Source organism: Podarcis filfolensis (genome assembly GCF_964270895.1).
Source record: "Podarcis filfolensis genome assembly, chromosome: 4".
NCBI classification, from domain to species: domain Eukaryota; kingdom Metazoa; phylum Chordata; class Lepidosauria; order Squamata; family Lacertidae; genus Podarcis; species Podarcis filfolensis.
The window spans coordinates 34,709,379-34,729,260 of NC_139607.1; the positions used below are offsets into that span (position 1 = coordinate 34,709,379).

A 19,882-nucleotide genomic window follows, 5' to 3' on the forward strand; every position below is an offset into this window, starting at 1 on the left:
CTGTTTTCCAATTTAGTCTTTGGGATTTAAAATGCCTGTGCTTCCCTGCAAAGGGAAGCTTCTGCTGCTTCAGAGAGCATCTTACAGAAGTGATAACTTTTTTGTCTTCTACCCTTTCATGGGATGGGCAGCTAGATGTCCTGCCTGCCAGAAGCACTACATAGGTATCATACCTATCTATGAAAGGAGAGCAGGTGGCTCAGGTACTGGGCAAAACAGGAGATTGTATCTTTCTCCAGACTGGGGGTCTTGTAGAAGACACATTAACACCAGTGTATGTAGCAAGTGGGACGCGGGTGGCGCTGTGGGTTAAACCACAGAGCCTAGGATTTGCCGATCAGAAGGTTGGCGGTTCAAATCCCCGCGAGGGGGGGAGCTCCTGTTGCTCGATCCCAGCTCCCGCCAACCTAGCAGTTTGAAAGCATGTCAAAGTGCAAGTAGATAAATAGGTACCGCTCCAGCGGGAAGGTAAATGGTGTTTCCGTGCACTGCTCTGGTTCGCCAGAAGCGGCTTAGTCATGCTGGCCACATGACCTAGAAGCTGTACGCTGGCTCCCTTGGCCAATAAAGTGAGATGAGCGCTGCAACCCCAGAGTCGGTCACGACTGGACCTAACTGTCAGGGGTCCCTTTACCTTTACCTTTATGTAGCAAGTAGCAAGAAGGCAAATTGCTAGCTTAAAGTTAATGGTGCCTATGTAGGTTCAAGGACTTGGAAGGCAATCACATCCAAGCCACACAGTCTGCATATTGACACCTAAAGTGTTATGCTGGCATGATGAGGTAACATTTACAAATCTTTAAATCAGCATCTGACGGGCTCAGACACAGAGTATCCAACAATGCATGGAATCTAATATTTGGCTGCAACAAGATTTATTTATAAAACGTTTATCCCACTTACTGTAATAGAAATCTCTAGGCAGTTTACTTAAAAACAATGGGTTGTATTCAGAGTAGTGCTAAGAAAATCATTCTGTCAGCACAAAGATTTCTCCTCCACTCCATCTGTTTTGGAATTTTCCCATTTTTCCACAGCAGAATTATTTAGCTGAATACTGCCCAATAAAAGTACAACATTCAATAACATTTTCTAAAAACTGAATAAAAAACAAAATGCTGCTACATATCATAAATAAGACTGAGCGATGCAGAATCCAAAACATGGGAAATTAAGAGTCAAGAGTCCACGAAAGCTTGGGTAAATATAGACATTTTAAAGAGACGATTACAGGTCACTACTGTCTTTGCCTCACAGATTACCTGAAGGAGAGCATTCCAGAGGGCGGCTGCTATCACTGAGAAGCTCCGCTTCCACATTGTCACCTGACCTTTTCTGTTATAGCAATGACCCTCTGAAACTTTAGCAGGGTGGAGAATTTTACCAAAGATAAGCTCTGACAAATTAGATTATACTGAACATTGTAAAAACTGATAGGTAGTATAGATTTGATATGGTATCTCCTGTGGAGCTAACGGGCAACTGATTCTCTGAGACACACAAAGCTGTCTTAAAGGAAGTCACAGGAGCTTGTGCGTGTATTCCACACACAATCTAGAGATCTATTGCACACATTTCTTTTGCCCCTGAAAAGTACTTCTTGAGAAACTGGTTTTATTCTGGAAATAAAAATTGCTGCATTACCCTGCAGTGTGTCTATCAGAAAACAGTTTTATGCAATTCTGGTAATGTGGGGTGTACCCACACTTGCCCAGTGTTGTTGTGGATGGCTGCATACCAAGATCAGTTTCTGTGCTACAAACAGGTTAGTGTGGATACAGCTTCTGTTGTGAAGACCATTCACTCATATTTGTGAATATTTTGTGCCATTCCCGCTCTCTCCTGACATTTTGAAGGGTTGTCAAAGCCCTAGTGGATGCTTCTTCCCGTATGGCAAAGGCACTTCCTTTACCTTCTTCCCCCCAAAAATCCCTTCCCCCATTCTTCCAGGATGTTTATCAGCTCTGTTGCCATTACTGCTGCCATGATGCAACCACTGAGCAACTTTGCTTGACTCTTTCCTCCTGGATCTCAGTTCTCTAGGGTAGGAAACCACTGCTTTCAGTCACTCTCAGTGGAGTAGGTCCTGCAGGAAGGAGACGGAGAGCAGGTGCAGACGAGTTTATTTTGACTCTGATTATGGCAGCACAATTGTCTCAGAAGGTGTGTGAAGGAGGATGAAGGTGTATGAGTGAGGGAGATAGACCTGAGCAATTGAATAGCCTAGTTAGCATGACAGGATGTTCCAAAACTTGGGGACCATTTTGTATGGAAAGAGTTGAACTTACCTTGGATTCATTTATTAAATAAATAAACAATTTGTGTTGATTGTGGGCACAATCAATGGCTTGAACAATAACTAAAACAGCTCCCTTTCTGTTTGCTTGCCTGGTTACCTGGAACGGATTCTAATCACCGCAGGCAAATAAGCAAGTAGCTACAGTACTTAAAAGCCCATCTTAGCTTCATGTGACATGTTCGTGAGGAATCTGTTAGCTGAGACTGTTCTGGACTAGGATACCACTGAATGTGGTAATGAAATGTGTCCTTGATGTAAGAGAAAAAGAAGATGGTGAAAAGGGTGACTAATATTAAAGTGATTTAGAAATGCATCCAGGTTTCATAGGAGAAAACAAAAATTGTTTCAGGAACTACCAACAGCTTGGCACTTTTTTCATACAATATTAACTGTAAAAAAAATGCTGAAGATTGACGAAAACAAATGACAACAATGTGATATTTAGTCATACCAAGTGATTCATTGCAGCTCAGTAGTTAATGCTGAGTTGTTCCTTCCATGGCTTAAATTCCATTGTGCCAAGTTTTGGAAACACGCTGTTTAAACACTGTGTATGACTACATGGTTCGCCATTTCTGATACAAACTTAACTCCCATTCTATTTTCCTCCCAATACGAACATAAGTAGAGCCTGATGGATCAGGGCAATGGTCCATCTAGTTCAGCCTCCTTTTTTCCTGTGGGAAAACTGCGAGCAGAATTCAGGCATAAGCAAACTCTTCCCCTTTAGTGGTTTCCACCAACTAGTATTCAGAAGCATTAGTGTCTCCAGCTATGGAGGAAAAACATTTCCATCATGGCTAGTTGTCATTGATAGTCTTATCCTCCCTAGGTCTCCCAAACAAGCTGATATAAGAGTCTGTTTGTTCTTCGGAAAGGCAGACATGTATGTAATGATCATATTAACTGTAACTGTTGTTGTTTTAGAATGTTTCAACTGTTTTAGAGAGTTTTTTCATTTTTAATTGTGGGTGTGTTTGCTGTCCTGCGGTCCTTCGGGAGGAAGGGTGGGAAACAAATTTTGGCAAATAAACCCATTAAATAATATGGCAATAAAACACATGGGCCTGCCTTTTGCCAAACAAAACAATGTTTTAAATCCATAGTACGGAAAGGGAGATCCTTGAATAACGCTGGCACAATCTCTGCATAATGCTTTCCAACAGGGGAGAAAGGTTGGGTCAGAGTGTAACAGTCCAGTAAACTTAGCTGGTGACAAATAACTCTGGAATTATTTTAATTGTTAAGCGCAAACAAAAACACCACCCACCCATAATACCAGTGTTCTCCTGGAGCTGGAGAAATCAAACCTTGAGTAACCACTAAATAATCATTTTTGAAGTTCAATTTATGAGGGAACTTAATATTTGTAACTTTCTATAGTATAAAATATCTGCACCTTGTTTGTGCAGAGGGGAGGCCATAGCCTGAGGCTTTATTTTATTTTTTACAATCAAGTGATGTATAAATTTTATGAAATAAAATAAATAGCTCAGTGCTATTCAAAGACATGATGCCTACCAGGCAACAATACTTTGCTATGCTCACTAGCAACCACTCCATAAATTAAGACCAAATTTGACCAGCTTTTTTTTCTTCCTGTTCCAGAGCTAGGGAACTTTTGGCCCTCCGGGTGTTGCCGAACTCGTAACTTTCATCATCCCCAGTCAGAATGGTCAGTACTCAGAGATGATGGGGTTGTGGTCTAGCCGCATCTGAAGGACAAATTCCCCATACCTGTTTTTACTAAGACAGCACCTCTGATCTATGCATGTGCAGTCTGTGTTATTATATTAGCCAGAGGTAACCTGCCAGAAGAGGTTCAAGCATCCTCACTTGATAAGATGTCTGGCTTGTGTGAAGCATCCCTCACAGATCTAACACTACTAGGTTGTCTCAAAGGGTTGTGTCCAACTAAATGGAGTGGGTCAGTGTAGACCCACTGAAATAATTGACCCTAAGTTAGCCATGTCCATTCGATTCGATGGGTCTGTTGGCTACAACATATATAAGGCTGGCCTGCCCTCACAACATCCAGAGAGCAAGCAATGGCTTATCATATGTATTGCATTTATATCTTGCATTTCCGACAACCAGCTGAAGATCGCGCACGTGGTTCTCTGCTCCCAAGTTTATCATCAGGCCAACATTTCAGGCTGCGCGTGTGAACTCTGGAGATAAGGGCGGATTTAAACCCGAGCCTCTCCGAAAGCCAACGGCGGGATCTCCCAGGCATCCCTTCCGCCACATGCGGACACAAGATGACCCCGTTGGCCTGCCCACCTCAGCCCTGCCAAACTCTCCGTTTAGCCAAATCTCTAGCCAAATCCGGGCCCCTTCCGCTGTGATCTGAGCAGCAGGCCTGCGATTCCACACACGGCTCCCTTCGCAGATGGAAGAAAGCCCAGCTGCGCCACACCCGAGCCGGCGGCTGCCCGCGGGTTTCCTATTACTTCGGGGCATGACTCAACGCTGGTGTCTTCTCCTGGCCACCGGGGTGGGCGGTGCTCTCCCTCGCCTCTCCTTCCATTGGCTGCCGGCGCTCGGCGCCCACTCCGCATTGGCCGCCCTTCTCCTGGGGGCGGGTCTCGAAGCAAGCGCCGTCCGAGTCCCCTTTTTGGCTGCGGGGCTGCAAGTTGCGGGCCGCTTGTTTTGCAGCTGAAGCGGAGAGGGCGAGGAAGGGAGCTCGCGGGAAACGGGGTCGCTCGCGCCATCCTCTGAGGGGAGTGGGGGAGAAACAAGGAAAGGACCCGAGCAGGGATTGGGAGCGCCGCGAAGTTCGCCTCAAGTCTCGGCGGGCGGCAGCAGCAGCTGTCGACGGCGGCGGGACCATGACGAGACTCGCCCTCCTGGTGCCTTTCGCCGCGCTGGTGCTGCTGGCGGGACGCGGCCGAGGTAAGGAGCGCTGCTCGGCCCTTTCCCCCTCGCGCGCCTCTAGCCTTCGACGCGGGGCGCTGCCCGTCCCTCTCTCCCCCAGCTCGAACAAAGGCTCCGGGAGAGAGGCAGGAAAAGGGGAGCAGCAGCAGCCGCGCCCCGACGGGAGGCGCCGAAGGGACGCCCACCCCTGCCCGCCGCAGCGCCGCTCCCCGCCGCCTTTGTGCTGCCAGCCTCGAGGAGCGGGCGAAGGGAAGCCCCTCTGCACATCCTCGAAGACATCCTCTTCTTCGAAGGCTCGGCTTACCAAAAGAGTCCCCGGCTCAGATGCAGGGCTTTTTTTTCTGGGGGTACGCATACCCCTAAATTTTTTGTGGGTTTTTTTGTCTTTTTGTCCATTTACCGCATTTATTTTTCCCGATTCGAACTATAAAATGGTGGTTTTCTGGAGTCCAAATGAGACTACCCCTAAACATTTTTTTCCAGAAAAAAAATCACTGCTCAAATGGATCCTAGAAGGATTTCTTTTTTGGGGTGGGGGCAGTGGGAATCGCAACGGGGTGACAGGCGTTTGACCCAAATTGGGCTGTAAGCAAGTTGTTTTTGTTATGTATTTAGGGACACCCTGCCTTTTCCCCTGATAGGGACACAAGGCAGATAAAATAAGAATAACTGAAAACATAGTGGGCAATAATAATAATAAAAACCCAATTAAACATTAGAGTCTGGGACACACTTCCAAGAAGAATATGCTGATGGTTTATCTTTAGGCCACATGGACAGGATCACACCCACAGGGATGCCAGGTTGAATAAAATATTGGGGGGGGGGGAGGTAAACCCTGCCCCGCCCAATCAATCACATGGTGGGGCACACCCACACCATTTGAATGGCAGTGCCCATCAACTTGGGGAGCCCTGGCCCCCTCAAGTATGGGGGCAGCCCATGGACATAGCCAAGGGGGGTCAGGGAGGGGCAGCTGCCCCCCAAAATCAATAGAAATAAAAATATATAGCTAACTGAGGTTTTCCCCGCCACGCAATAGGCCTGCTCCCCCCAACAAAGGTCTCTCCCCCCCAACAAAAATCCTGGCTACCCAGGTGTTGTCCTAATATTGTGGAATTATTCTCCTTAAGCTTGCTCTGAAAGGAGAGGGAATTCTGCCTGCATCATGTCTACATTCAAAAGAGATGTCACTGTTAAGATCTTAGATAAGTATGTGTTTTCTGGCTTCACTTCCCTGTTAGACATGCCCACAGGTCTTTGTGTGGAGCCTTTTTCCAGTTGTTTAAGAACCTGGTACTATAAACTTGGTAGTGCCTATCCCAATGCAGAGCGAATGGTACTGAGGAAGGTGGCTGGGTGGGAACTTAGGGTAAAGTGTGAACTGGAGGATGTTTGTGGAAATTCATTCTTCCTGTTGTCTGGTTGTGCCAGACTCTGATTTATTTATTTGCCACTGAATTAACATCCTAAACAAATAGGAAGGTAGCCTTGAAATCTATTATACTTTTATGGGGTAGGCTTAACTGCAACCTAATATTCTTTGGACTTGTATATTTTCACTGGGGGAAAGGCAATATAGAGTGCACCCCTATATAGGTTTACTTAGGGGGAAGACTCACTGAGTTCAGGGGGCCTTGCTCCATAATAGGTGCATTTAGGATTGCAACCTATGTCTGCTTTTGGCTTAGTTATGTTATTGTTGAATAGTGACAGAGGTACTGAAGGAGGATTTTCCATGGCTATGGAATAACCATTCCACGAGTATAGAAAATGCAGTATTATTAGCAGACTATTAACATACAACGGGTCCAGTTAAGGCAGGCTTCCTCAACCTCGGCCCTCCAGATGTTTTTGAGACTACAATTCCCATCATCCCTGACCACTGATCCTGCTAGCTAGGGATCATGGGAGTTGTAGGCCAAAAACATCTGGAGGGCCGAGGTTGAGGAAGCCTGAGTTATGGACTAACTGTGACTGCTAGTCACATTGTTTGAGCTGACTTCTTTGGAAGATATTTATTATGAGGATGGGAATTGCCCTTTATGTGACTCAATAATTGGGAGGGGGGATGCACATGATGCTAGAATTCCATCCTTTGGTGACATCTGGGGACATTCCCCCCACCCCACGGAATCACCACAGTTTCTGGAAAAAAACCATGTGCACACCCATAGGTGAAGGATGCGTACAATTGTTTTGGTCTTGTATGCTTACAATTGTTTTGGTCTTGTATGTGGTTCTATTTAGATATGACAATATATTCACACTTAAGTGGTTATCTTTGTCTGAAGCAGCCCTGATGTACTGGAAGAACAAAATTGTCTTCTCTACAGCATATCATTCTATCATCATTGTCATCATCATCATCATCATCATCATTATTTTTTAAAAACCATTTGTAACAGGACTTTCTTCCTTGGAGATCAGAGCACTGGTTATTGCTCAGGCTGCACATGATGTTTTTCTTTCTTTTTGTTATCTAAAGTAGTCTCTCAAGCTGCAATGCCCTGTGGGAGAGGGGGGAACATTTTAACCCTTTCCATTCTACTGCTTTTGCACACCTGCAAATTGTCCCAGAGCTGTGTTTAGCTTCATTTATTCTGTCTCCCTCCCCCCCACACCCATGAACTACAAGCAGCAATGTGTGGACAGTAGCATAGTTGGGGGGGGAGGGAATTGGATTCTGTGACTCGGGAGAGCATGAAGGTAGCACAGCAGTTCCTGGGCATTTCGGGTGCTGCAGTGGGGTGGAACCACTTCCCATCCCTGAAGTCGGTGACTGCCCTAAACAAACTCAGCAACTGTGGTCTGCCCCAGGCGCTGGAGGGGGTTGCTGCACCACTCTGTGTGAGTGGAGGTGAAAAAGCATCAGAGAGCAAAGGGTTAAAATGTTCTATCACACGCCTCCTCCTCTTTGCATCATGTTCAGTTTTAGCCTTAGAACAACCCACTGAGTTAGGTTAGTCTAAAATATTCTACTGACTTGACCAAAAGCACTCCTTGAACATTGCAGCTGAGCGATGTTGAAGTTGAATGTATAACAAGTTGAGCAGTGCAGTTGTTTTGCTCTAATTGCATTAAGTTTAACCAGACAGGGAAATAGCTTTCCTTGAATGCCTTTCCATTTTGGAATTCTGGCCCAGATAAATTCCCATTTTAGGCAGCGTAGCTAGCTACACAACGTTTTGACTACAGCATAGTTCTCTGTGACAGGACCAAGTTTTAAAAATGCATTTACTTTTTGTTAGGAGAACATAGGGAATCCTTACTCTATTAGATGCCTTAAAAAAGTTTAATACCATAGTTTATTATCCACCACCTAAACAAGTTTATTTGGACATAAATCTAGATTTCAATGGTACCTGTATCTGGGTAATATGCTTGGGATGGCTGCCTTGAACTTTACAGTCTTTCTTGGCCCAAACTATTCATCTTCCTGCTCCTAAAGAGAGCATTATAGTTTTCCAATAAACAATTTTAGAACTGACTTGCACACATGTAAGTACTGTACTTGGATCCAACTTCTGTGTGACATGTACCACTCTGAGCAAGCCACCTCACTGGAACTGTTATGACTGTTCACTTACGTTAGGCATATTAATCATTTCCTTACCAACTATCAAACAACAGAGCCCTACAGTAGTATGCAGGTTGGCAGGGAAGTAATTTGTACACATATTGTTTTGCAATTAAATGTTTTCTCACTTCTCCTTGCAACAATGGGCAAGTATAAAATAATATTTGTCAGCTGGTAACCTGCCAGTGCATGTGCATGCTGCATAAGCACAGGCAAGATGCAGCACTTCCTCTGTATACTTTGAGAGACTTTTTGTGCTATTCATGAGGCTACAGTATTACAAGTGAAACATGGGGGAATAGAGAGCAGCTGTTGTGAAAGTTGTCCTAGATGATTGCCTATTGCTTCTGTAGGCAAAATCCCCAATTAGGAGTGAGGCCAAGCAATGATTAATAGGAGACCGAATGCAATGATTAATAGGAGCAGTTAGGAACATGGAAAGCACGCCTTCTACTGTGTCAGAGCTCTAGTCCATCTATCTATTGCCTATGCCTACACCAGTGGTAGCGGGACGCGGGTGGCACTGTGGGTAAAACCTAAGTACAGGAATATACCTCTCTCTATAATACCGCGGGACGCGGGTGGCGCTGTGGGTAAAAGCCTCAGCACCTAGGGCTTGCCGATCGAAAGGTCGGCGGTTCGAATCCCTGCGGCAGGGTGCGCTCCCGTTGCTCGGTCCCAGCACCTGCCAACCTAGCAGTTCGAAAGCACACCCGGGTGCAAGTAGATAAATAGGGACCGCTTACCAGCGGGAAGGTAAACAGCGTTTCCGTGTGCTGCACTGGCTCGCCAGATGCAGCTTGTCACGCTGGCCACGTGACCCGGAAGTGTCTGCGGACAGCGCTGGCTCCCGGCCTCTAGAGTGAGATGAGCGCACAACCCTAGAGTCTGTCAAGACTGGCCCGTACGGGCAGGGGTACCTTTACCTTTACCTTACACCAGTGGTGGGGAATTTTCTCAGCCCAAGGACTTCATACCCTCGTGGCAGCCTTCTGGGGGCTGCATGCCAGCAGTGGCCAGGAGCAGAGGCAAAAGAGGCAGAGCAATGGAGATGACTCTTGCCTTCGTACAGTAGGGTGTATTCCAGCAACAAAATGCCTGGGTTTTGCACACACTTCTCCATTCAGTCCAGCAAGAGGCATTGGTTCAAGGACTTATTTCAGCCAGGCAAAAGCACTTGAAATGGACAGCAAGCATGGCTGCTGGGGGCTGGCCTGGGGAGAGTCCTGAGAGGCTTGGGGAGTTGCATTTAGTCCCCACGCATGAGGTTCCCCCATCCCTGGCCTACACTGACCCACAATGGCTCACCCAAGTTTTCAGAATGGGGACATTTCCAACCCTGCCTGGAAACTCCAAGGATTGAACCTGAAAGCTTTTGCCTGCAGAGTTTGTTCTGCCGCTGAGCTGTGGCCCCACGTCATAGAATTACTGTGTGAGCTGCTTGTCCTACTAGAGATTGCCTTACCATTTAGCTATTGCCCACCTGGTTATGCATAAGGTTCCAATTATGCTAGCAAGTGGGGATCTTATAGGTGCAGGGATGTTTAAAACAGGACAGCTTAGCAGAAATATTAGCATTATTGTATTTTATGTTTATTGTTCTGGGGATAAAAGAAGAGGAGCAGGGTATGAATATGTTAGTACTGAACTGGCATCCTGCCCACCTAGCAGTTCGAAAGCACGTTAAAGTGCAAGTAGATAAATAGGTACCACTCTGGCGGGAAGGTAAATGGCGTTTCCGTGCGCTGCTCTGGTTCGCCAGAAGCGGCTTAGTCATGCTGGCCACATGACCCGGAAGCTGTACGCCGGCTCCCTCGGCCAGTAAAGCAAGATGAGCGCCGCAACCCCAGAGTCGTTCACGACTGGACCAAACAGTCAGGGGTCCCTTTACCGTTACCTTTTTACTGAACTGGCAACATGCAATAATATGTATTGTAGTAAAATCCTAAAAATACAGCAATTAAATTAATCCAGCCGCCTGTCCATAGAACAGGCAAATGAAAGCATAAATGCAGCTATTGTAAGCTCACAAGGCAACAGCAGTGCATTAGCTGCTTTAAGTATAGGGTCTTCCCCTACAAAACTGCTGTCAAAAGAACAAAAAGGAGGAACAGCATCTTTGTTGGAAGACAAGCTGTTAGGCAATTCATTCCAGATGTTTGTTTCCCTCAACCCTTATTGAATAAACCTTGAACTTTTGCCAGCAGCTTTGTGTTTACTGGGTATGTTTATCCTGTGGATTGCAAATGGTCCACCTGCTCGCTCTTCATTCCTTTCCCCCACTTGTGCAAGGAATATAGCCCATTTCCAGGGGGGAAGGAAGCAATGGATGATGATGGCAGGTGAAAGAAAATAAAGAGAGAGGCAATCAACACTGAGCTTTACAGTCAACAATGAGCACAAGCTTTGCATTAAGTGCTGTCTGCAGATATACATTGGTGTTACCCAGAATGAAACTTTATCACACTCCAGTGTGGGTAAGACTGCCATGTTAAAAGCCTGGGCATAATCTTAGGTGCTGCATCTTTCTGTGCGTCTGTCTGAGGAGGGCACATGATGCAGCTTCTTGGAGAAGCTAAGAAGGTCTGGATTTTGTCAGTACTTGGGAAACCTTGGCTTCCATGACATCATGGAAGACGGGGCACTCACACAATGCAATAAACATTGTAAAGATTAAAAAAACATCCAGCAAGATAGAATTGGGAACCTATTGCATTCTTAACTGATTGTAGTGATACAGTTACAGATTTGATTTGAAGATACTCTGTTGACTTGTGGAATAGCTGGGCCTCTGTTTTCCTTCCATGGCTGGAAGCTTCTTCCATTAACAGAAGTGAAACTATTTGATACATTCCTGTTAACTACAACATGGTGGTGTAGGTTTTCTTGAAAATAATCAGTGCAAATATAAATAATTTGTAGTGGAAAAATTGCTGGTGCCCTAATACTGATCTAGTTAGCATGCATGTTTTGCCCTTATTTGGTATACAAAGCCCAAAAGAGCTCCTTTGAAATGACCAAGTTTGCCTAATAATGCATCTACAATTGGCACCCATTCTTTGTTACCAATTAACTCGAGAGATCTGTAGGGTGGCAACATGAGAATGGGCCTTCTCTGCAGTGGCTCCCCCATCTGTGGAATGCACTCCCCAGGGAAGTTCGCCTGGCACCTTCATTATACACTTTTAGGCGCCAGGCAAGAACGTTCCTTTTTAACCAGGCCTTTGGTTGATTTGATTGACATCCTATGCCCTTTTAAAATGTGGAGGTTTTTTTGCAAGGTGGGTTATTAGGTTGTTTTTATTTTGATTATATATTTTGTGGTTTTATATTCTGATTTTGTTCTGTGAACCACCCTGAGACCTTCGGGTATAGGGTGGTATATAAATTTAGTAAATAAATAAAACTTTTGCAATGGACAATTTTCTGCAGAAAATTTTGCACTCCCATCAATATTACTAAATTATTGGAGTATAAATATATACTGGGGAAATTGGAAAGAAACTATAGGCTGAAGGTAATCATTTGAGACAGCGTTATTCCCCTTCCATACGAAAGTATGTATTGCATCATGAGTCTCTTTTTTTATAATATATTTATTAAGGTTTAGGAATTTATATAAAACAGAAAAAAACAGAACAATAAAACAAAAACAATAAAAATACATACAATCCAAACAGAACACATACAAAACAAGTATAATTTCCATCCCTTATATTCATAAAACTTACTTTCCCGACCTCCTCATACCTCCCCTTTCTGTATTCCATTCTCTAATTAAGTCAATTCAGCAAATCCTTCCCCTAATTTCTATATAATTTTTAGCCTTTCTTTTCTTAATCACATAATCATTACAGCTTTTAACCCCTTAATTTCTGAATCAACATCGTTCTAGCCTTCAATAATTTTACAATGTTTCTTAAGATAGTCCTTAAATTTCTTCCAATCTTCTTCCGCCGTCTCTTTTCCCTGGTCTCGAATTCTGCCAGTCATTTCTGCCAGTCCCATATAGTCTATCACTTTCATCTGCCATTCTTCCACGGTGGGTAGATCTTGTGTCTTCCAATACTTTGCAATGAGTATTCTTGCTGCTGTTGTAGCATACATAAAAAATGTTCTGTCCTTCTTTGGCACCAATTGGCCGACCATACCCAGGAGAAAGGCCTCTGGTTTCTTCAGAAAGGTATATTTAAATACCTTTTTCATTTCATTATAAATCATTTCCCAGAAAGCCTTGATCCTTGGGCATGTCCACCAAAGGTGAAAGAATGTACCTTCAGTCTCTTTACATTTCCAACACTTATTATCAGACAAGTGGTAAATTTTTGCGAGCTTGACTGGAGTCATGTACCACCTATAAATCATTTTCATAATATTTTCTTTCAAGGCATTACATGCCATAAATTTTATACCGGTGGTCCACAACCGTTCCCAGTCCTCAAACATAATGTTATGACCAATATCTTGTGCCCACTTGATCATAGCTGATTTAACTATTTCATCCTGTGTATTCCATTCCAACAGCAAGTTATACATTTTTGACAAGTTCTTAGTTTTGGATTCTAGTAATTCTGTCTCCAGTTTTGATTTTTCCACCTGGAAATTGCATCATGAGTCTCAGTGAGACAAGGGAAATCCCAAATCTTGTTGTCAAGGTCTTGGTTGCAATCAATTTTGGGTAGTATTTCTACAGATGAATAAGTCAAATCAGTCTGGCATGCCTCATGGCCTTCATTTTTTTGTGGGAGGTGCAAGTGTTAATTTATGAAAGTTTAGCCTTGCATTAAAGTATCAGAAAAGTCTTAAGGATAGGATTCTTGAACAGCTAACTGTATTCCAAAAGAAGTACTATGCTCTTAACCCAGTCACAACAATGCATTTAGTAATGGTTCAGTGTTCAGTGCTCATGGTGCTATGCTTCTGATTTGCCACTGTGCGAACAGAATGTTAGGTAAGGTGGACCTTGGTTATGTTCCAGTGGGGCTCTTACATTTTACACTATGTTATGTTAGAAGTTAGTTTATATAGGACTCAGTATACCTCCTCCTTTTGTGTCAACTGCATCAGCTGCCTGTATCTGTCTGTGTGCAATTCAAAGTGTTGGTTCTGACATATAAAAAGCCTTACATGGCTTTTCAAGACTAGGTGGTGCCCTTCTCCATAGAACCCTGCCTGAGAATTGATTTTCCATGGAAGGTCTTTTTGGTGGTGCCCTTTCCTCTTTTGGAGTACACTTCTCTGGGTGATCTGGGCTGCTCCCTTACTGCTTATGTCTAGCCAAGGCAGTTAAACATTCTTAGGAGGAAGGGAGATGTACAAACTATTTAAAATAAGTTCATGGCTGACAGACTGTGGCATTGGCACTTCTAACTTTGGAAAAGCTAACCCAAGGCCCGGAAGGCTACTTGCTGTTCACAGTTCAAAGCAGTGATTCCCCCCCCCCCACCAAATACCACTCCCCACACAAAGAGACTCTTTAAGTTGTGCAAACACATTAATTATCTGTCAGTGGTACTTACTGACCCCTTTAGCCACTTTTGCAAATTGCAATCTCTTTCCTAACACTGGCAACAGTCAACAGGAGTGCAAGAAGCTGTCTTATACTGAGTCAGATCATTGGTTCATCTAGTTCATATTGTCTGCTAGTTCATAAAAAATATTCCGTATGGTATGTGTTACACTGCACATTTCTTTTTACCCTCCATCAAATAGCTGAATTTAAGACATTTCAAGAGACCAGCATTTCATTTCCCATTGAGCAACTCATGGAACTTCTACTTTCTTCTGATATTGGGCAGTCGGGACCATGGCAGCCATTGTTTGACTTTAAACAAATGATTGTCATCTATATTTTGAGATGGAGAGCAGCCATTTATACTTAGATGTTACATTCACTTGGAAAGTACAGCATTCCTTCTCCATATATCTAATATAAAGTTTGTCTTACAGCTGAGCTAGTAAGTATTCTTTACCTCTATTGCCTGGGGCTGTAACTTAAGATAATGGCTGTGTCCCCAGCCATCATATCAGCTGAGCTAATGGTTACCTAGAGATGTGGCAGGAAGGGAGAAAGGGGTTAATGGACTATGCTGATTAATATGCTGATCAAAACAGGACAACCCCAAAATACCTGGGGTAAATTTTCACTGGCTAGTGTTATTGCCTTATTGGGAAAAGAAACTGATCATTGGAAGGGGGACACATTAAGTTAATCATGCTTCTCCCCCCCCCCAAAAAAGGTGCTTTTAGTACTGGTCGCTACACAAAAAAACAGCATGAGGCCCCAATCTGGATCAGGCCAGTGTGGACAAGGGATTAAATGTTTCACCCCCACATTCACCGCCCCTCACCCTCTGCAGTAAAGTGAACTGCCAGCATGCCAAAGGGGGAATGATTTCTGGTAAAAAGGGGATATGTTTTCATGATCCCAACCCAGAAGGTGGTCTTGCAGAGCAACTTGCTGTGTGTATGTATGTGTGGAAAGTTAAGCATTTGTCCCAGCTGGGCTCCTCCTTTAAAAAAGGCCTGAAAGGCAGTGATTCGAACTGCTGAAAGACACAGTAGAATGAAGTAACACAGATTAGTTTAGTGATTTGGTGGGTGGGAAGGAGCCTAGTGTAGACCCAAAAGCAGCTGGCAGCATGGTAACTTGTTAAAAACAGGGAAAGTGAAGTAGCAGAGGCATGGGATTTCAGATTCATAGGAAAGCATGTAGATGCAGTTGCGGTTGTAGTACTTGAATCTATGAAAAAGCTTTGTCTCCTAAGCTTGGCAATTCCTAACTTAAAGCTATTCGGACAGTACATTTTTGATCCCTTGCATCTTAAAAAGGGCTTTGAGATAACTTTTTCCTTGGACAGAAAATTAGTACAACAGCAGCTTTTTAGCTTGGAGCAGTGTGCTGATAGAAGCAGTCTGTGTGGTGTACACTTTCTTGAATCTGCAGTGCAGCGTCGACTCTTCCCAACTTCGTGGTATGTTGCTGCAGAGCTAATTATAAAGGGCTGCTTGGCAGCACGTGTAAACATCCTGCCAGGGTTTTTGCCTCATCGGGTAGCCCACAGATTTCTGCGTAGCACGAGATGACTCATGCTGTTGCAAGCTGTCAGTTATTCTCATATGAGTCATGCTTGTATGCCAGTCCCTCTGCTTTAAAGGTGTCCAAATGTCCAGATCTCTCTATTGAGCTGTTTTGCAGAGGTGATATGGCAAAAGCATTCCAGTCTGTTATTCATTTTAGCGGGGAGGGTGTCCCCCACTTCATCGTTCTGAAATCCCATACCCAGTGGTTTTGGTGTGCCTCTGTTGCTAAATGGATTGCAGATGACAAATGAAACTCTGAGAAAATCGCAACAATAAAAATGATCAAAATGCAAGGCGGCAGGAGGGAGAGGTTAAATATTACCCCCCTCCAGTCATTTGAAATGGACGCTTGCTTTTGTTTATTGAAAAGGTGGCACAATGTTTTCATTGGTGTTGATCTCATTGGGCTGGATCCTGACTCTTCTCCATGGGTGTAAGGGATCCTTCTGTGAACACAACCATCTTTCTGATTTTTAGAAGTTCTTTCAATTTTTTAAGAAAAGTTGGGAACCATGTTATTTTTAATTGAATGGTGTTGAGCTGTTTAGTCACACTTTATAGTTGTTTAGCAAGCTATATCTGCCAATATCAGAACAGAACTTTCATCCCACTCAGCACTTTCTTTCCTGATAAAACTCTATTGGTAACCGGACAGGAAATAAGTTACCGTATGTGTTTTTAAACATTAGTTTTGAGTTGGAGGAGAAAACCCACCAAAAACAAGGCACCTTATCAACATGCTAATGGTTTTTCACACATACCTGCACCCTAATTGACTGTCTATGGCTGAAAATAAAAATGGATAATGTGTTAATCCATCCACTGTACTGATTCCTGCTGCTTTCATCAGCAGGCCTTTATATTATTATATTTAATGGATTTATTAACTACCATTCAGAACACAATATTTTTGGACACCCGCTTACAGCCATTTAAAACAATGGTTTAAAACAATCGCTATCATAATAACAGCAATAAAAAACATTAATATGTCACAGCCAGCGATATCCATATAAGGCTAGAGCAGAAGCTGCTGCCTTTTGGATCATCTCATTATTAGACTCCATTTCATTTTCCTCATGCGTGGTGGAATTGAACACTGGAAGTAGTAGTTGCTGTAGGGTGGGGCAGGTCCAGCATGAATGCGGTCATGCACTTATCCATGGATTAGTTTTGGGTGCAGGATTGAAAGACAACTTGCCCAGAAGTCATGTAGGGTGGACACATGTATCCTTTAAACACCAAGTTCAGGGCTTTGGGGAGAACACAATCCCTGAGCAGGTACGAGAAGACTGATGGCATCCTGTCTTAAAGAAAATTGTGATCACTCAGGTCACAAAGCATTAGCACCTGCTGTTCCAGCTTTGCAGGGTGATGTTGAGGGAGCATATCTATTGCGCTGCTATTGAGAACCTTCTGAAAACCCATAGTTCTACCCAAGGGAAATAGACAAGTTTGGGGGTACAAGGGTACTGTTGATAGATGCCGAGGGATATGTGTTTGGCAAGCTTGTAATGCCTCTTCAATCATGTTAAGAAATGGAAGAATGGAAAAGTTAATTGGACAAGCTCTTGTGTTTTGTTATAATCGCCCTGCAGTGACCATTTTTTCCTTAGACTGTTCTTTTGCATGTGGCAGAGCCTGCCAACCTTGGATTCATTTGCAGCCTGAAGATACTGTCACGGGCAACACACACCACAACTAAGCACACATTGCAGCCAGTTCTTCTGGCTACAACAAAATGCTTCTTTCAAGCTTAATTTCAGTGGAAGGGACGGGGGGGGGGGCAACGAAAGCTGCTATGGGCACATATGTATACACAGATGCTACATTGGTGACCCCTTGTATGTGACATAGGGCATATCTATGCAACTAGATATAAACAATCTTAAGGAAACGGACTGAGGAGTCATCTAGTTTAGTGTTCTGTTTCTAGTGGGTGCTTCCAAGAAGCTTACAAGCAGGATATGAAAGGAAACCAGTACCTGGCATTTAGAGGTAAACTGCCTCTGGACACAGTCTTGGCCAATAGCCCTTTATAGGTCTACACCGTAGGGAAGACTCTTTATTACCACTGGTTTCGTATATCACAAGATTTGCAGTTTTGTTTTTGGGTTTACCATACAATTTATTGGCTGTCCTTCAGCCCATCTGGCAAGATTAAACTGCCGGATATATTGGTGCTAACAAGGAAGGAGAAGATGAGAATTTGTATTCTGGTTCAGATACTTCAGGTGGTGCAGAATGTGGTGGCCAGACTGCTGATGGGGGCATGTGGTTGACAACATGAAAAACCATTTGTATAACACCCACAGTGGCTGCTACCAAGACAGGTTTACGGTCTATGCATTATCAAGCCCCGAACAACTTAGGCCCATGTTAGGACCATCTGAAGCCTTGTATCCCAGCCAAATCACTAAGACCATCTGCAGGACCACCACTGGTTGTTCCCCAAGTGGGTGAGGTTAATCTAACAGTGACAGGAAACTGAGCCTGTGTAATGCTTTTCCAACAGAGACCTAGCAGTCACCTTTTGTTTTAACCTTTAAACATGTGCTGGAAAAAGTTCTATGTCACCAAGTTTGTGCAAGCAATTAAGAAACTATTGATGATCTCTGATTTTAAATATTTATGTTGTTTTTATTGTATGTATGTATGGCGGCTATGGGACGTGGGTAGTGCTGTGGTCTAAATCACAGAGCCTAGGGCCCGCAACGGGGTGAGCTCCCATTGCTCGGTCCCAGCTACTGCCAACCTAGCAGTTCGAGAGCACGTCAAAGTGCAAGTAGATAAATAGGTACCACTCTGGCAGGAAGGTAAAACGGCGTTTCCGTGTGCTGCTGTGGTTCACCAGAAGTGGCTTAGTCATGCTGGCCACATGACTCGGAAGCTGTCTGCAGACAAATGCCGGCTCCCTTGGCCAGTAAAGCGAGATGAATGCCGTAACCCCAGAGTCTTCCGCTACTGGACTTATTTTTTCCTTTGACTAGAGGCATACAAATATATTTATAAATAAGCAAATATTTTAATTTTACAGGACAAGATTTTGACTTGGCAGATGCATTTGGCGGTAAGTTAACTACAACCTAATGAAGTAAACTTAAGAATATTTAATGGGTTTTATAGTAACCATGATATTGTGATGTAGATTTTAGTCTAAATCGGATCTTAACCCTGTCTTAGCTTCAGATGCATCATGCTGCATTATCTCAGTTTGATGAATCAAGAGGGATAATCCTGATTTATAGAGCCCAATAATTTTAAACAAGGTGGATAATGTAGAATTGAGGGTAGGAGGGGGAGGAAATGTTAAATTACTTTAATGTAAAAATCTGCAGTGCCATGAGATTGAGCTGTGATTAACATACCAGCACAGCACTATATATTCAAGAGAGCTGGAAAACTAATTACCAGGGTGTACACTGGATTCAGATGAATTTGAGGCTGAACCAAATCTTATGGTCAGTGCACACCTCTACTCAGTTATGTGAGCCTAAGGGGCTTTAGACATGCTGGCACATGGGCTGGGGGAGCAGTAGCCTCTTGCCCAACTGCTTTTGAAAGTGATGGGAATTGCAAATATAGTTTGGTATTCAACCCCCCACACCCAGGTGAAAACATTTATTCTGAGCTAGCACAAATCCCTTGTGGGAACCTAAGCAGCTCTTTCAGTTCACGCCCCCCCATGCACACCCACACCCACACAAGGGTGTGGTCTTTAAAGCTTGACCATGTGCACTGTCCAAAGTGAATTCCTACCTTCCATTCCCCACCCCCTGCTTTGGCACAAACTTTGCTTTGCCTCCTACCCCCTTCGGATGACCAGTTTAGGGTTTGGCACAGCTCTACTTTACTCATTGTGCAAATGAGCAGCAAAGGCTCGCACCTTGTATCTGGTTTCTTTGTGTATTTTTAAAAATAATGAATATATGTTACCCACCCTTTGGAAAACATCCTGGGTGAGGTCTAGTAAGAATAAAAATGCAGTCAAGCAACTATCTTACCAGCAAAAATAAGTGCAGCCCTGTCCAGTTTGTTTGTTT

At 43.8% G+C, this 19,882-nt stretch overlaps 1 protein-coding gene across 2 annotated transcripts in view; it reads left to right on the top strand.

Moving 5' to 3' along the window:
• The first annotated feature begins 4,880 nt into the window (after positions 1–4,880).
• Positions 4,881–19,882, top strand: part of CD99 (CD99 molecule (Xg blood group)) — a 33,485-nt gene continuing 18,483 nt past the window's right edge. For both annotated transcript variants that reach the window (XM_083611108.1, XM_083611109.1), the window contains exons 1-2: positions 4,881–5,194; positions 18,877–18,909. In XM_083611108.1, coding sequence (XP_083467234.1) covers positions 5,131–5,194; positions 18,877–18,909 — 97 coding nt within the window. In that variant the 5' untranslated portion in view covers positions 4,881–5,130. The remainder of the gene's footprint in view (positions 5,195–18,876; positions 18,910–19,882) is intronic.